Source organism: Haemorhous mexicanus, chromosome 1 (genome assembly GCF_027477595.1).
Source record: "Haemorhous mexicanus isolate bHaeMex1 chromosome 1, bHaeMex1.pri, whole genome shotgun sequence".
Taxonomy (NCBI): domain Eukaryota; kingdom Metazoa; phylum Chordata; class Aves; order Passeriformes; family Fringillidae; genus Haemorhous; species Haemorhous mexicanus.
In genome coordinates, this window is record NC_082341.1 from 114,856,140 (window position 1) to 114,869,838 (window position 13,699).

The 13,699-nt window shown below is 40.9% G+C and overlaps 1 protein-coding gene across 3 annotated transcripts; it reads left to right on the top strand.

Annotated features, from left to right (window-relative positions):
• The first annotated feature begins 668 nt into the window (after positions 1–668).
• RNF138 (ring finger protein 138) lies at positions 669–12,287 on the top strand. 3 transcript variants are annotated; one of them, XM_059859888.1, is made up of 7 exons: positions 669–971; positions 1,821–1,986; positions 3,538–3,653; positions 6,508–6,573; positions 7,071–7,176; positions 7,970–8,077; positions 9,452–12,287. In XM_059859888.1, exons 1-7 carry the CDS (start codon positions 859–861, stop codon positions 9,518–9,520), a joined length of 744 nt encoding a protein of 247 aa, XP_059715871.1. In that variant the 5' UTR covers positions 669–858; the 3' UTR covers positions 9,521–12,287. The 3 variants fall into 3 exon arrangements, with proteins under 3 accessions (XP_059715871.1, XP_059715861.1, XP_059715880.1); XM_059859878.1 differs by having other exon boundaries at positions 675–971; positions 6,505–6,573; XM_059859897.1 differs by lacking the exon at positions 669–971 and adding an exon at positions 1,025–1,296 and having other exon boundaries at positions 6,505–6,573.
• Positions 12,288–13,699: the final 1,412 nt, after the last annotated feature.

Below are 13,699 nucleotides of genomic sequence, written 5' to 3' on the forward strand. Positions count from 1 at the left end.
CCTGAAGAAATTCCTCCTGATGTCCAACCTAAACCTCCTCTGGCACAGCTTGAGGCTAATTCCTCTTGTCCCGTCACTCGCTAATCGGGAGAAGAGGCCGATCCCCACCCGGCTACACCCTCCTTTCAGATGGAGAGCGATAAGGAGCCTCCTTTTCTCCAGGATAAACAACCCCAGCTCCCTCAGCCGCTCCTCACTGGTGCTCCAGACCCCTCAATAGCTCTGCTGCCCTTCTCTGGACTCCCAGTGTCCTTCCTGGATTGAGGGCCCCAGAACTGAACACAGGATTCGAGGTGCGGCCTGACGGGTGCCGAGTACAGAGGGACTGCACGGCTCCATCCAGAAACAACCCAGAGCCTGAGCGCTGCGCCGTGCAGGCTTCGAGCGCCGCTGCTGCGCGGAAGGGCAGCGGGGCGGGCGCAGCGCGCTGGGAGGAGCGGGGAAGCCTCACGGACGGGGCGGAGCGGGGGCCGTGTCGTAGCAGCCCCGCCGGGCCGGGAGGCGATCGCCATGGAAACCGCGGCCCCGCCCCTGCCCCCCCGGGTGCCGCCGGGAGCGCGGCCGGAGCTGCCGGGTCCCTCCTCCCCGGGCAGCGCCAGGTAGAGCGCGGGGCGGGGGCAGCCGGGGCCGGGCGGGTGGAGCCGCGAGGGGCGGCGGGCGGAGCGCAGGCCGAGCTCGTTCCGCTGCCCCGCCGCAGCTCGGCCCGGATCCCACCCGGCGCCGGTGCCCCCAGCCATCCGCTCTCGGATCCCCGGCAGCGTCCCACGGGAACGAAGCGGAGCCGGGCTCTTCTCAGCCCGCCAGGGCGGGGCTTGTTCGTCGTCCTCGATCGTGGCGGAAAGGCCCTTACGTGTTGCCATGGCCGAGGGGGCCGCGGCGGCCCCGGCGTGCTTCAGCGAGGATGATTTTTACTGCCCGGTGTGCCAGGAGGTGTTCAAAACGCCCGTGAGGACCGCCAACTGCCAGCACGTGTGGGTATCCCGACCCCCCGCCCCTTCCCAAGCCTTTTCCTCGATTCCTCCGGCTCTCCGCCTTGTGCTCCTCGGCTCCGCCCCGCTCCCGGCGCACGGACCCTCGGCGTGGAGACGCTGGCGGTGAGGATGCGAGCCCAGTGCTGCTCCAGCCTCCCCTCGGCTCTTTCTTTTGTAGCCGACGAGGACCGGTGATTTAGGAGGAGCCCCCCCACCTCCCCGGGTGTCTGGTCGGCGGTGGGGGAGTTTTGCTGTGCTGTCTGAGCTGACTCGCGGTTTTTAACTTCATGGTTTTCCCCGTTCCTTTTCGAACAAGGACGGTAGTGTGAGTTGTTCTCTCTTTTCAGTTCATCTATTCAGCATTTTTTTCCAGAGGGACGTTTGATTACAACGTGCTACTTTGTAGAAAAGCAAAATAGCTTTGGCAGCTGGTGCGTAAGGAAGGAGAGCTGCAAAAGCTGATGACCTGAGGTCTCTGGAAACGCGTGCTGAATGAAGCTTTGCAGTGGTTTTGGCTCCGCTTACGGACAATAAACAGGAGTTACGCTGATAAGATTGTCCAAAATCACGTGCTTGCTGCACCATTTAATATCTCATTAGTGATCAATCTGGTATGCAGCTCGGTAATGCCAGTCAATAAATAAGAAGAGTTTTATCTAGAGTGCATTGCCAAGCTCCCCTGATTTCCATATCGTAAGCACCATTGTTTCTTTTGAATGTCAGACTTCGTATTTGGTAAACTATTACTCTGATACGTTTTATTTTTCCTTCCTAACAATCACCCAGCTCTCTTCAAGGACAAGTCTGTATATTTTCCTAACCTGTGTTTGTGGTAACTTTTCAATTTAGGTTTTGCAGGAAGTGCTTCTTGACAGCTATAAGAGAAAGTGGAACACATTGTCCTCTCTGCCGGGGGAGCGTGACTAAAAAAGAAAGAACGTATCCCAAAAGGGCTCTAGATGTTGAAAACAGTATGAAGAAAGCTTCTGGGGGCTGTAGATGCTGTGAGAAGCAGGTAGAGTAAAACTTTAAAAAAAGTTGAATAAATTGTTCATGATTTTGTCCAGACACGCCTTTACTGAGTGTCATTCTCATCTTGGACCTGAAGAGCCTATAGCAATTTGAACTTAGCTTTTTATGGCTTCTGCATGTACTGGGCATGCAGTGCCTGCTAGCTGTACCTAACAGGTATAAACTGAAAGAGCATCTTGAATTGTCAATAAAGGCATTTTAAAGTGGAGTGCCAGTTTTTCCCTGAAAAGATGGAAAAAATGGATATAGCTATAAAACTGGCAAAAGGAAAGTTAAGGAGCTGAACATGAAAATTGCAGATATATGGAAAACCTCAGAAACTCTCAGTATGGAAATGCAACTGCTTCAAGCTGCTATAAAATTTAATTTAAAACTGAAATATGTGAGTTGATTAGTTGTAGTGCCCACATGATCAATCATATGTAATTTCCTCTTTCCTCATCAGTCCTTTTACATTCCTTTCATTTCCTTTCTAAAGGGATCGTTATTTTTGGAACGCTGGGTGAAATCTTGACCCTTACTGAAACCAAGAGTTATGTCTCTTTTGATATAAACAGATGCAGGATTGCAGCTGAAACCAAGAGTTATGTCTCTTTTGATATAAACAGATGCAGGATTGCAGCCATACTTTTTGCTTATAACAAAATGCATCAAATCCAGGTAGTATTTATGTTGGTTTCATTTCACTTGGGACTTCTGCCAGTGTGAAGATCAGCGCTAATGGAACCCTCAGCTGCTTGCATTGTTTCACATGATTCATTGGGATGAAAAGTGGGGAAAAAGAAACTGATAGCAAGTTGGTAAACTAGACAGAAGAACCAAACAGAATAACTTCATTGGAATTTAGGCACAGGCATGTGAGATATGATCTTGTTCAGCCTCTAGACCTGTGAGCACCATCTGACAGTGCTGTTGGACCTGAAATTCAGGGGCATTTCCAACATAGCTGTCTTCTGGCAAATCTAAGCAACTCATTCTCTTAAGGCTGCCTATTGACCTTTAATTCAAATTAAGTTGGTGATTGTTCACCTATTTGTTTCCCTCCCCTGCCAATGAGTAAACTAACACACCTAATGCAAAAAGAAAATGTTCCTTGCATGAGGTAACAGGAGGCCAGAGAAGACTGAAGGAACTGAAGTGGTGCTTATCCCATCCTCACAGCCACTCTCTGTTCTAGCTCATCACCTATTGATCCTTGGTCTGGAAGATGTAGTTCCAGTGGCTTTGTTTCAGTTAAATGGTGTTTTCTTGCCTCTTATATCCCTGAGAAAGCTCTCAGATGTCCAGCAGTTTGAGTGGTAGTGTTCTCCAGTCTCACAGAGTGACACTGGCTCTGAGGAGAGAGGAATTGGAGATGTCCTGTTGTGAAGAAAGTGTTCATGCTCAGAAGGGAGACACAAGTTCTGGTTTCTGCTGCACATGAGGTCTAAATAATTCCTCAATTGATTGCTTTCTGTTGGCAGAATTATCTCTTCCTTCTATCTATTCCTGGATTGTTTAGTATGATTTCAGTAATTTGGCATTTTATTTTCAGGTTAGATTTTCATGGATGAGACAGCATTATAAAACGTGTAAGAAGTATCAGGATGAATATGGTGTTTCTTCAATTATGCCAAACTTACAGATTTCCCAAGATGCAACAGGGAACAGGTAATCAGGGTGTTCTATGTGTAACAGTGCATCTTCTTTCCCCATCCCCTCCCCCCATGGAAAGTATTTTTTTCCAGGGCATTTCTTCTTTTTGCATTAATTATTATCCATATTTTGTGCTTCAAAATAGGAGTTTTCCCAGGTCTTTTTCTCTACTCTTAACAGACAGAAGAAAACCTTTCTGCATGATGGCTTTGAAATGTCTTCTAGAGACTCTCCTAAAAAGTATTTAATATTTGTAGTTTACTTTCCTTGCCTTGACAGCATTTGAGCAGTTTACTTTGTAACATATTTAATAATATTTACCTCTGGAGAAGTTCCTGTCTATTTTTATTCCCCCTCCCCTTTCCTAAGTTTGTTTTAGTGGGCATCCTGTTTCAAAACATTACTGTGCAAGCTTTTACTTTCTGATTGAATTTATTTTGAACAGATTTCTTATGAAGTGTATAAGGAATTCCAGTATGTTACACACCATGAAATCAAATTATACCTGCCATTTGTTTTCAGGCAGTAAAGCTAACCTTTTTTTTCACATATTCTCGCTGATGGTAGGGGTTGGGAATTTTTGGTTAATGTTGAAAAGCTTTTTTTATGTCCATTCCACAGAGCTTTATTATATATATCCCTTTTTTTTTTGCCATTGATTTTCTATTTTTAGCAGTCTGAATTTCTTTGTGTTTGGTTTTCAACCCATCAGTCTATTGAAAGTTGAGGGTGTTACTGGAATTAGCTGCAGCAATGTTTCACTGAAGTGTCTACATATTCTGATATCACTATTTATGCAGTTTGCTACAGTAGAACACCTGTGATTATGATATCACAGAAGTATAAAAAAAATTTACCATTACCATATTTGTGACTGTAAATATTCATGTTCTTAGCATGTCTGTACAGTTTCTTCTCGCTTAGCTAGAGGTGCATATACAGTCAAATTTACTTTCTAAAATGTTCTTCTGCTTTACCCTTCCTTTAGGAAAAAAGTTTATTTTGTGCTCAGCATGGGAAAACTTACCTTGTTGTAGTTGAGAGTTGCAAATTATTTGTGTGAATACATGGCAGTTAAAGGCCTTTTACACCTTCCTAAGTCAAAAAACTTAGAAATTACTGCCTGTCTTACGTTCATAATGGTTTCATAATACTTGGCTGTCACCTGCATTGCCAGTCTTGTTGACTAAATGTTTGTTGTAATATATACCATTTTCCTGTGAAGTTGTGTAGTATACCACCAAGCATCACCATGGTAATTAAATTATCTAGAGAGGTCCTAGTTGATTGGAAATGAGCAAATGTAATGCCCAATTACAAGAAGGATCAGAAGGGTAATCCAGGGAGCTACAGACCTGTCAGATTCACCTTGGTGTATTGGGGTAGGTCATGGAACAGATCATCCTGAGTGCCATCATGTGGCATGTGCAGGACTACCCAGGAATCAGGCCCAGCCAACATGGGTTTACAAAACTCAGGTGCTGGTTGACCAACTTCATCTCCTTCTATGACCAAGTGACTGACATAGTAGATGAGGGAGCGACTGTGGATGCATATTTGACACCATCCCATTTATTCTTCTGGAGAAGCTGGTAGCCTATGGCTTGGACAGGTGTGCTCTGGGTGAAAAAAACTGTCTGCATGGACAGGCCCAGAGGGAGGTGGTGAATGTAGTTACCATCCAATTAGCCCCTGGTCACCATTGGTGTTCCCCAGGGTTCAGTTTGGGGCCACTCCTGTTTAGTACCTTTATTGATGATTTGGATGAGGGGATTGAGTGCTCCCTCAGTGAGTTTGCAGATGACAGCAAGTTGTGTGGGAGTGTTGATCTGCTGGAGGGCAGGAAGGGTCTGCATGGGGATCTGGACAGGCTGGATCGATGGGCTGAGGCCAGTAGTGTGAGATTCAACAAGGCCAGGTGCTGGGGCGTGTACCTGGGTCACAGCAAACCCAGGCAGTGCCACAGGCTTGGGGAGGAATGACTGGAGAGCAACCCAATGGAAAAAGAGCTGGGGGTGCTGGTTGGCAGAGGTTGAGCCATGATCCCACAGTGTACCCAGGTGGCCAAGGAGACCAGTGGCATCCTGCCCTCCATCAGAAATAGCATGGCTAGGAGGATCAGGGCAATGCTTGTCTCCCGGTACTTGGCACCAGTCAGGCTACATCTCAAATCCTGTGTTCAGTTCTGGGCCCCTGAATCCAGGAAGGACATTGAGGTGCTGGAGTGAATTCAGGAAAGGGCAGTGGAGGTGGTGGAAGGTCTGGAGCACAAGTCCTGTGGTAAGTGGCCAAGGCAGCTGGGATTGCTTATCTTAGAGAAGAGGAGATTCAGGAAAGACCTCATTGCTGCAGTTACCTGAGAGGTGGTTATAGTGAGGTGAGGGTCAGTTTCTTCTGCCGTATCCTGAAGTGAAAGAATGAAGTGAAATGGCCTCACCATTTAAGTTACACGTGGGGAGGTTCAGATTAGATAGTAGAAACTTTTTTTTTACTGAGACCATGGTCAGGTATTGGAATAAATTGCCCAGGGTGGTGGTGGAGTCAATGCCTGTGGAGGTGTTCAAGAGGTGTCTGGATGTGGCACTTGGGGATATGATTTAGTGGTGATTATGGTGGTGGTAGGTTGACATTTTGACAGATGATCTTGGAGGTTTCTTTCAGCCTTGGTGATTCTGTAAATACTGAGACATACCTTGATCCAAAGGAAAAGTTGTGAGGGTTAGGATATGTGCCATTGTATGTTGCCTTGGAATTCATGGGACTTAATGCATATTCCCCCGCACCTCTGTTACTGTTAAACTTTTAAAATGTTGATAGTTGAGTAAAATAATCTGAAGTTTCTTTTTTTTTTTTTATTCATTTAAAGTAGCAGGAGTGATGCAATACCTGATACTGGTGAGATGGCTAATAATCAAATACTTCAAGGAGAAACAAGGTAGGTTGCTTACTTGTCTATAGTTGCTATTAAAATAGATTCTGATAGTCACAGTGCAAACTTCTGCTAATGCAAAAACCAAAACACACACAAAGAAAAAAAACCACACAAAAACGCCAGGAGCTGTATTTATAGAATCCTGTAGTTTCTTGTACACTTGTATCTGTTAGAATTTGGGTGTTCTAGTACTTTCCTAAAGGATTTAAAAGGTGTTACAAGAAAGCAAAACCAGGGTGTAGCTGCAGTGGGAACAAAAGAAGCCCAAATCTCAGAAGAGTGCATTTAGGCATACTAATTTACAGTTAGTAAACTCAAAATTGCAAGGTGATAGTAGCACTGGGACTCCTTTAGATCTGCTAATATGTCAGTGGGGGTGTGGGCGTTTTTTTGTTGTTATCAAAGCAAGGGAAAACAATGATAGCTTCATTCGTATGCTTTCTTAACACTACTTCTGAAACTCTCTTTTCTGTTTAATGCTCTTGTATTTCTGTTTACAGTGGACACCCAACCTTCAAATGCCCCCTGTGTCAGGAAGCCAATTTTACTAGACAGCGCTTGCTGGATCACTGTAATAATAGACATCTTTATCAGATCGTTCCTGTGGTAAGTAGAGCTGCTTATGTATGTTCCTTAAGCTGCTTTCATTGTAATTATGTGGACAATTTTAACTGTGCAGTCGCTACCCTGTATCTGTAACAATCACTGTGGTTTGGGAAAGACAGACAATATACTTCACACAGTGCATTTAAATTGAGGAATAACTTTGATGTGAAAACGTTTCATGTCCAGCCTGCTGGTTCTAAGACATTTCTGACTTAGTTGTCTCATTTATCTTGGTGTGAAACAGGCTCAGTTTTTGAGCCTGATGCTTAACTCTCCTTTATTTAGTAGTTCAGGTCTGTTTCTATAGAATCCCATTTGTAATGTAACTGCTCTTTAATGCAAAATCTACAGTTACTTGAAAAGTAATCCAAGGTAACCGAAGGGTCTGCAAGAGAAAAATTTCTTTGGTTTTCTATTATTTTATTATACCTGTATAGGGCTTGTTATTTTTTCTTTTGGCTTACTTGGTCATCTCAATTGTATGGAAAATCTCCCAAACAATAAGTAGAAGGCAGTAGTCACTTTTTTTTCTAAATTAACTCAGATGTGATAATCTTTCACTCCAAAGAGAAATACTTTAGAAATCTGCCAAGTTGAAATGTAGTTTTTTAATGTTACACAATTGAGGAAAAGCACACTTAGCAGCTAAATTTGATGTTAATGTCTTACTGTATTTTGGTAGTGGATGAGTAATAGACTAGTTATTCCTGTAGAACATGTCTTTAATGCATTCTGTATTGCCAATAACTTTTTTTTTTTTATTCTGTCTCTTCCCTTCCCCCTCCAAATTCAGATCTGTCCTATTTGTGTATCTCTTCCTTGGGCAGATACTAACCAGGTTACTAGGAATCTTGTTAGCCATCTAAATCTAAGACACCGGTTTGACTACGGAGAATTTGTGGTAAGCTTTTTCTTCTTTGATGTGTGGAGGAATAATGGTAACTTTTTTCTTAAAAATAAAAATGCCAAATCAAAAGTTTTGTACCTAACATATGTTCTGGACATGCTATGTTCCTATTCCTTATGGAACTCAGAAGCAGACCTGTCTCTTTGTTATCAACATGAAGTGCTACTGGGAAATAGGGAAAGTGCTACTTTGTCAATAGTCAAACTGCTCCAAGCTGATGAGTTAAGTCTTTGGCTTAGTGTTCTCAGTCTGAACTATTTATTGCTTTTACTCTGTTTATTAGAATAGTTTATTACTTCTGTTTCTGGGGGAAATAAAATAGATGCTACTCTTTTTATGGACATTATTGACCTTTTAATGCAGAAATTGTGAAGTTATATTCTCAGAACTTAATGTGCAGCTTGACTAGGTGGTATTACTACTACAGCTGCTCTTCCTGTATGTTGTGAGAGAGACTGAAAAAGATGTGTCACTTAATCAGTGTTTAGGTTGCCTCTTTTCAGGCTCTCTTTGAGTAAATGACCTTAAATAGATGGAGAATTACATACACAGATGTAGTCAGTGGCTCATTCGTAAGTCAAGCCAACCATTTGGGTTCTGCATGTGGGATCAGAGAGTTGGAAAGTTTGTGGCTTTTTCTACGGAGTTTGACAGGCTTTGTTATAGTATTTGAGTCACAGGCAGCCTCACTGGGTCAGGATGGCAAAGATTATGTATCTTGTCCTTTGAGTTGAGTGAGCTGTGATCAAGGCCTGACGAGCTGGGGTTTGATGGGGGGGATTGGGCTCTTCACCATGAGTGCATGTATGATGACCTAAATCTGGTGATAGGAATTCTGATTTGGGGAAATTGCCAGAATTGCACTTAAAAGATTCATCACTCTGGCATATTAAGAACCTGGAGGATGTTCCTGCAAAAAGTAGCAGACTTTTTGTGTTCTCTGTTTGCTTTCCCATTTGAGGCAATGTATTCTCAACAATTCATGATTACTGTTGTCTGGGGATCCCATTTTGGTTTTATTAATGGAGGATGTTGTGGCTGGTTAGAAGCCCTGTTAAAAGAATTGCATGACACAGTCAGTTTTCCTGAGCTGGCTGTTCTGTAATGCAATTGACCCAGGGAGAGAAGATGGACCCTTCTGCCTAATGAGCCTTGTCCCACTCTACCGATTCTTCTCCTGTCTCATATGTCTCTTGGTACTTGGTTCAATAAAAAGATTCTGGGCAATATAAACCATCATCTAGTAGCATAGAGTCTTTGTCTAGGTGCCATCTCCTATGGAAAAACATAGCAGATGAATGCTTAAACTAATGACTATGCTGCGTCTTGAGTATTTGTCCATTTTGATGATGTTTTCATTTTATTTAGAATCTTCAGCTTGATGAAGAAGCCCAATACCAAAATGCAGTTCAAGAATCCTGTCATGTGAACTTTTAAAGTAGAGCCCCCTTCATCTTCGTACTGATTATCTGAGAGAAAAATTACTTTATTCTGTTGGTGATCTAAAGGGTATATTAATAAAAATGTTTTTCAGTACCCGCTTTTTGGGCTAAGCTTCTTTTCACATTCATAAGGACTTCTGAGAAATGATTTTGCTGAAACTCAGGCTTGACATCTTGACTGAGTTCTGCCCCTGTGAAAGTAGGGACATTTTTGGAACTTCTCACTCTTGTCTTGATTTTCTCTAACTTTTACTACTCTGTTAATTACATGTTCATATTACATTAATGTAGGATGTTAATTACATTAATGTAGGATGTTTTAATTCACCAAAACCAACTTTGAAAGTATCTTTAGAAAGACATGCAGTGATGCTCTGTTGCACTGTTGGGTTTCTTCAAGTTCAGCTGTCTTTAAAGGTATCTTATGAGATGATAATTTATTTTTTTTCTCTTCCTGCCAAGGACCGGCATTTGTCCTGCCAAGGACTAATTTTATTTTGATATTGTGATTTGTTTTTTACTATTGCTATGTGACTGAAAATAACAACAGCTTAAAATATTAAAAAATTTCTTTTCTACTGATCAACAATGCAGAGCAGGGCTTTTTTTCACCTTTCATTGAGAAAGAATGATGCCATTGCCTAGGAATAACTAAATCTGTTTTTTCCTCTTTGGGAATAACTAAAATAGAATGCTTGCTTACTAATGTGATGAGGCATATTATCTGTACTCCTAAGGAAGATTACATATTTTCTGAGCAATTCAAGATGACATGCAAAAGGTATACTTTTTTGGCCTATGTCTGTGACCAGGTCTTGCTGGAGCTTTTTAAGAACTTCTAGTTTTGCGTTTGGAATTGAAGTTTTGGTCTGTCCTGTCTTTCATGGATGGCTGTGTAGCTAAATAACTAAACCGGCTTCACACCTACAAAAACCTTTTGTTTTTGTAAAGCTATTTAAAACTTGTACATCTCCTGCATCCAAAGGCTTCAAAAAACTATTGAGAAGAAAAAAACTTTCTCTAAAATAGAGACAAACATATTTTAAGAGTTCCACCTTTCCAGCAAGAGCATCGTTAAAATTGGAGAAAATGCTAAAAATGCAATTTTGAATTTAGATGGAAAATCCATTTGTAAAAACTTCAGGATCTTTTATATAATACTAAAAGGGAGAAGGGGAAAGAAGGCTGCACAGCGTACATTTTGGAGTTTTAAATAGTGTTCTGAATATACACCTGTTAGGACTAACTGCATTCTGTGTTTCCATCACCCATTGTCAAGCAATTGTTATTAATGAACATTGCATATGTGGTGGAAAACATGCCCAGTAATTTTTTTAGTCTAGATAGTGATTTATGTGTCGTAATATCAGTTGTGCAGCTGAAGTACAGTCTGCTCCTTGTGCCCTGCCTCCCTGTTCCTCTCCAAACAGAGGTTTTGATTATTCTTTAAATGCTGAGATATTTCATATTTCAAAACTGCTAAGGTTGAAATGCCTCAATTTACAATGTAATGTGTTTCAGAACTGAAAGTTCTAATTTATTGAGTGTTGGAACTAACCCACTATACATTTTAACTTGCCTTTTTTTATCTTAATTTTGAGTGTAAAACGTAACTGGAGGCATTGCTGGCTAAAATTCAGAGAAAGTTGTCTATTTCAGAAATAGTTGTCTATGTCAAAAACCTTGTCTGAAGCTTATATACTTTTTTATAACTTCATTTTTTGCATTTTGTTACTGTCTCACTGCAGTATTTTGACAGCAGACCACACTTGGAACTTGTATTCCAATTTCCCTGTTTGCCCCCATACAAGTCTGTGTATTCTCACTTGTCTGTCATCTCTAGTGCTTGTGTGACCACATTGATTTGGAGTGGTTCACTGAGCCAACAGAAAAAAATGTAGATTTTTACATTTGCTCAGCAAAGCCACCTATTAAATTGTGCCCTTACACAGAAAAGAACGTCAAGGTACCTGATGATGAAGTTTTACCTTTTTAAAATAAAACCACATACTGTGGTGATTTATTACTGCATACATTTCCTAAGGAGTTTAACAGTTAGATGTAAGTCTAGTTAACTTTTTTAGATTCAACAAAATGTTTATATGATCTGGCAATAAATGCCTACAGCCAATACAGATTCTGAATGCCTCATGGATGCTGGAACTAGTTATTTTATTACTTGAATATATCTTGGGAATTACAAGTGAGATGACATCTGTTTTAAAACTCTGGGAAACAATGTTTTCTATAGCAATAAATAGTTGTCACTTGATGCATAGTTGCTGAGCATTTTAGTCATGTTTAAATGTTGAGAGACTTGAGTACACATTTTAAAGCAACAAATGTGTATTAATGCAATACAAAAAAACCTTTCAAAATGTTTATCCTCTTTATTTAAAATCTGTATTGGCAGGTGCTGCCTTGCTTAAGGTTTTTTACTTTTAATATTAAGAGATTGCATCCAATACATTCACTAGGTAAACATTTAATGAAAATTATTTGAATATGTTGCTGCTGGTCATGATCTTTCTCACTGAAACTCAGACATTCTCAAAAAGCTGTGTATTTGTGATGGGTGATGCCCAAAACATGAAATCTTTACTAGAAGATTGCTTCTTAACTATGTTTTCATGTTCATGTTACATTATGTATGGTTTCAATATGTTATGTTTGAATTGTACCTTCTGGGTTTTTTCCTATTAAAGTATTTTATTTTCTGTTTGTCTTTTTGTTGCATAATAAAGATGATCAGTTCCCTTGGTGCTACTTCTTCCTTTTCAGATGTTTTCTAAAACTTAAATGTGTGATCAGTTGTATGTCTACACTTTAAATTATTGGAACGGTGTGCATGCTGCTGGAATGATGAGATGTGAGTGGTGATGCATCTGTGAGCTGAGACAAGACACCTTATATCATACCTTAGGTATTTCCAGCAAGCAGAAAAGATTATAGGTTGGCCCAAATCTTTGTGCATATTTTCTTGTTTCCATGTCTGTTTGTTGCTATTCCATGTAATGTTAATAGAGAAATAAGATTCTAAAAGGAGAAAGAGGTGTGTAACACTTGGGGTCACAAACAAACCTTGTTATTTAAAGATAGGTTTTATAAGAAGACTTAATGCTTTTCTGAATAAAGAATTGCCAATAAATTTGGGCTGGTTACAAGTTTTAACCAGCAAAGTGGCATCTAGATGATTTGTCCTTCTGCCTTCCCTGTTCTTGTGCTGAAAAAAAACTTTGGTTATTTCTTGTGCTTTTTGCATTCTAAGGACACACAGATACAGTAATAAAATTGACTTCATCTGTTACTTTGAATGAGGAAATGTAACAAAACTATGTAAATTTCCTTTTTATTAATTTATTCTTTCCCCCATAATCTGATTTTCTGATCTCTAAGTAAACCACTGTATCTTCTGAATCTCTTTATTAGCCCTTTGTTAGAGACTTCATTTGATTTTATTTTATTACAGCAATTCATATTTCACTACTTAGAGAGAATGCATGTGATGTGTTTAATTCTCATTGGCAGTATCTTGGTTATAGGATACTTGATCTCTATAAAACTGCCCTTTGTTCTCCAGCCTTAAGCCAGGGCCTTGTTCCCAGGGAGAGGGGGATTTTTGTGCACCCAGTTCATCTTCTGACAGGTAGTTGGGACTAGAAGGCTCTCTGTGTTTGGGAAGCATTTCTTGGTCCCTCTTTTTTAGATTTGAATTTTGAGTCTGGTGAGATTTGAACAGGTGTCTGTGAGTGCTATCAAAGAGTGAATGGAGTATTTTTTGTATCCTTTGTTTTATGCAGAAACAGACACACCAACTCATGAGCACTGTTAGGGGATGGGACAGTGCTTACTACATGTGGTAAAGTCCACATTTGTGAAATGACTGCAGAACCTGGCATCCAAGGCTGCTTTATTGCAAGACAGAAGAGCCATAAGAATATCTGATCAGAGCATCTTGAGGTTTCTTTTAGAATTGGAGAAACAAACAGTGAAAGAGCACAAAACCTACATAGTCTGTTTTCTATACAGTGTACGTTTGCTCCAGAAATCATGTTTCTTTTGTTTCCTGTTGTGGCTGTATTTGAAAAAAATACAAAGATACAAAATTTAGGGTGTCTGCAGTGAGGAGGCATTTCAATAATGTTAAAACTTCTACTTCCCAGGGAGTTGTCAG

Excerpts from the sequence above, each read along its gene's own strand:
- RNF138 (XM_059859878.1), top strand. The coding sequence starts at position 859 with ATGGCCGAGGGGGCCGCGGCGGCCCCGGCGTGCTTCAGCGAGGATGAT. Across the intron at positions 972-1,820 it reads ACCGCCAACTGCCAGCACGT|GTTTTGCAGGAAGTGCTTCT; the intron begins GTGGGTATCCCG and ends TTTTCAATTTAG. Across the intron at positions 8,078-9,451 it reads TTGACTACGGAGAATTTGTG|AATCTTCAGCTTGATGAAGA; the intron begins GTAAGCTTTTTC and ends CATTTTATTTAG.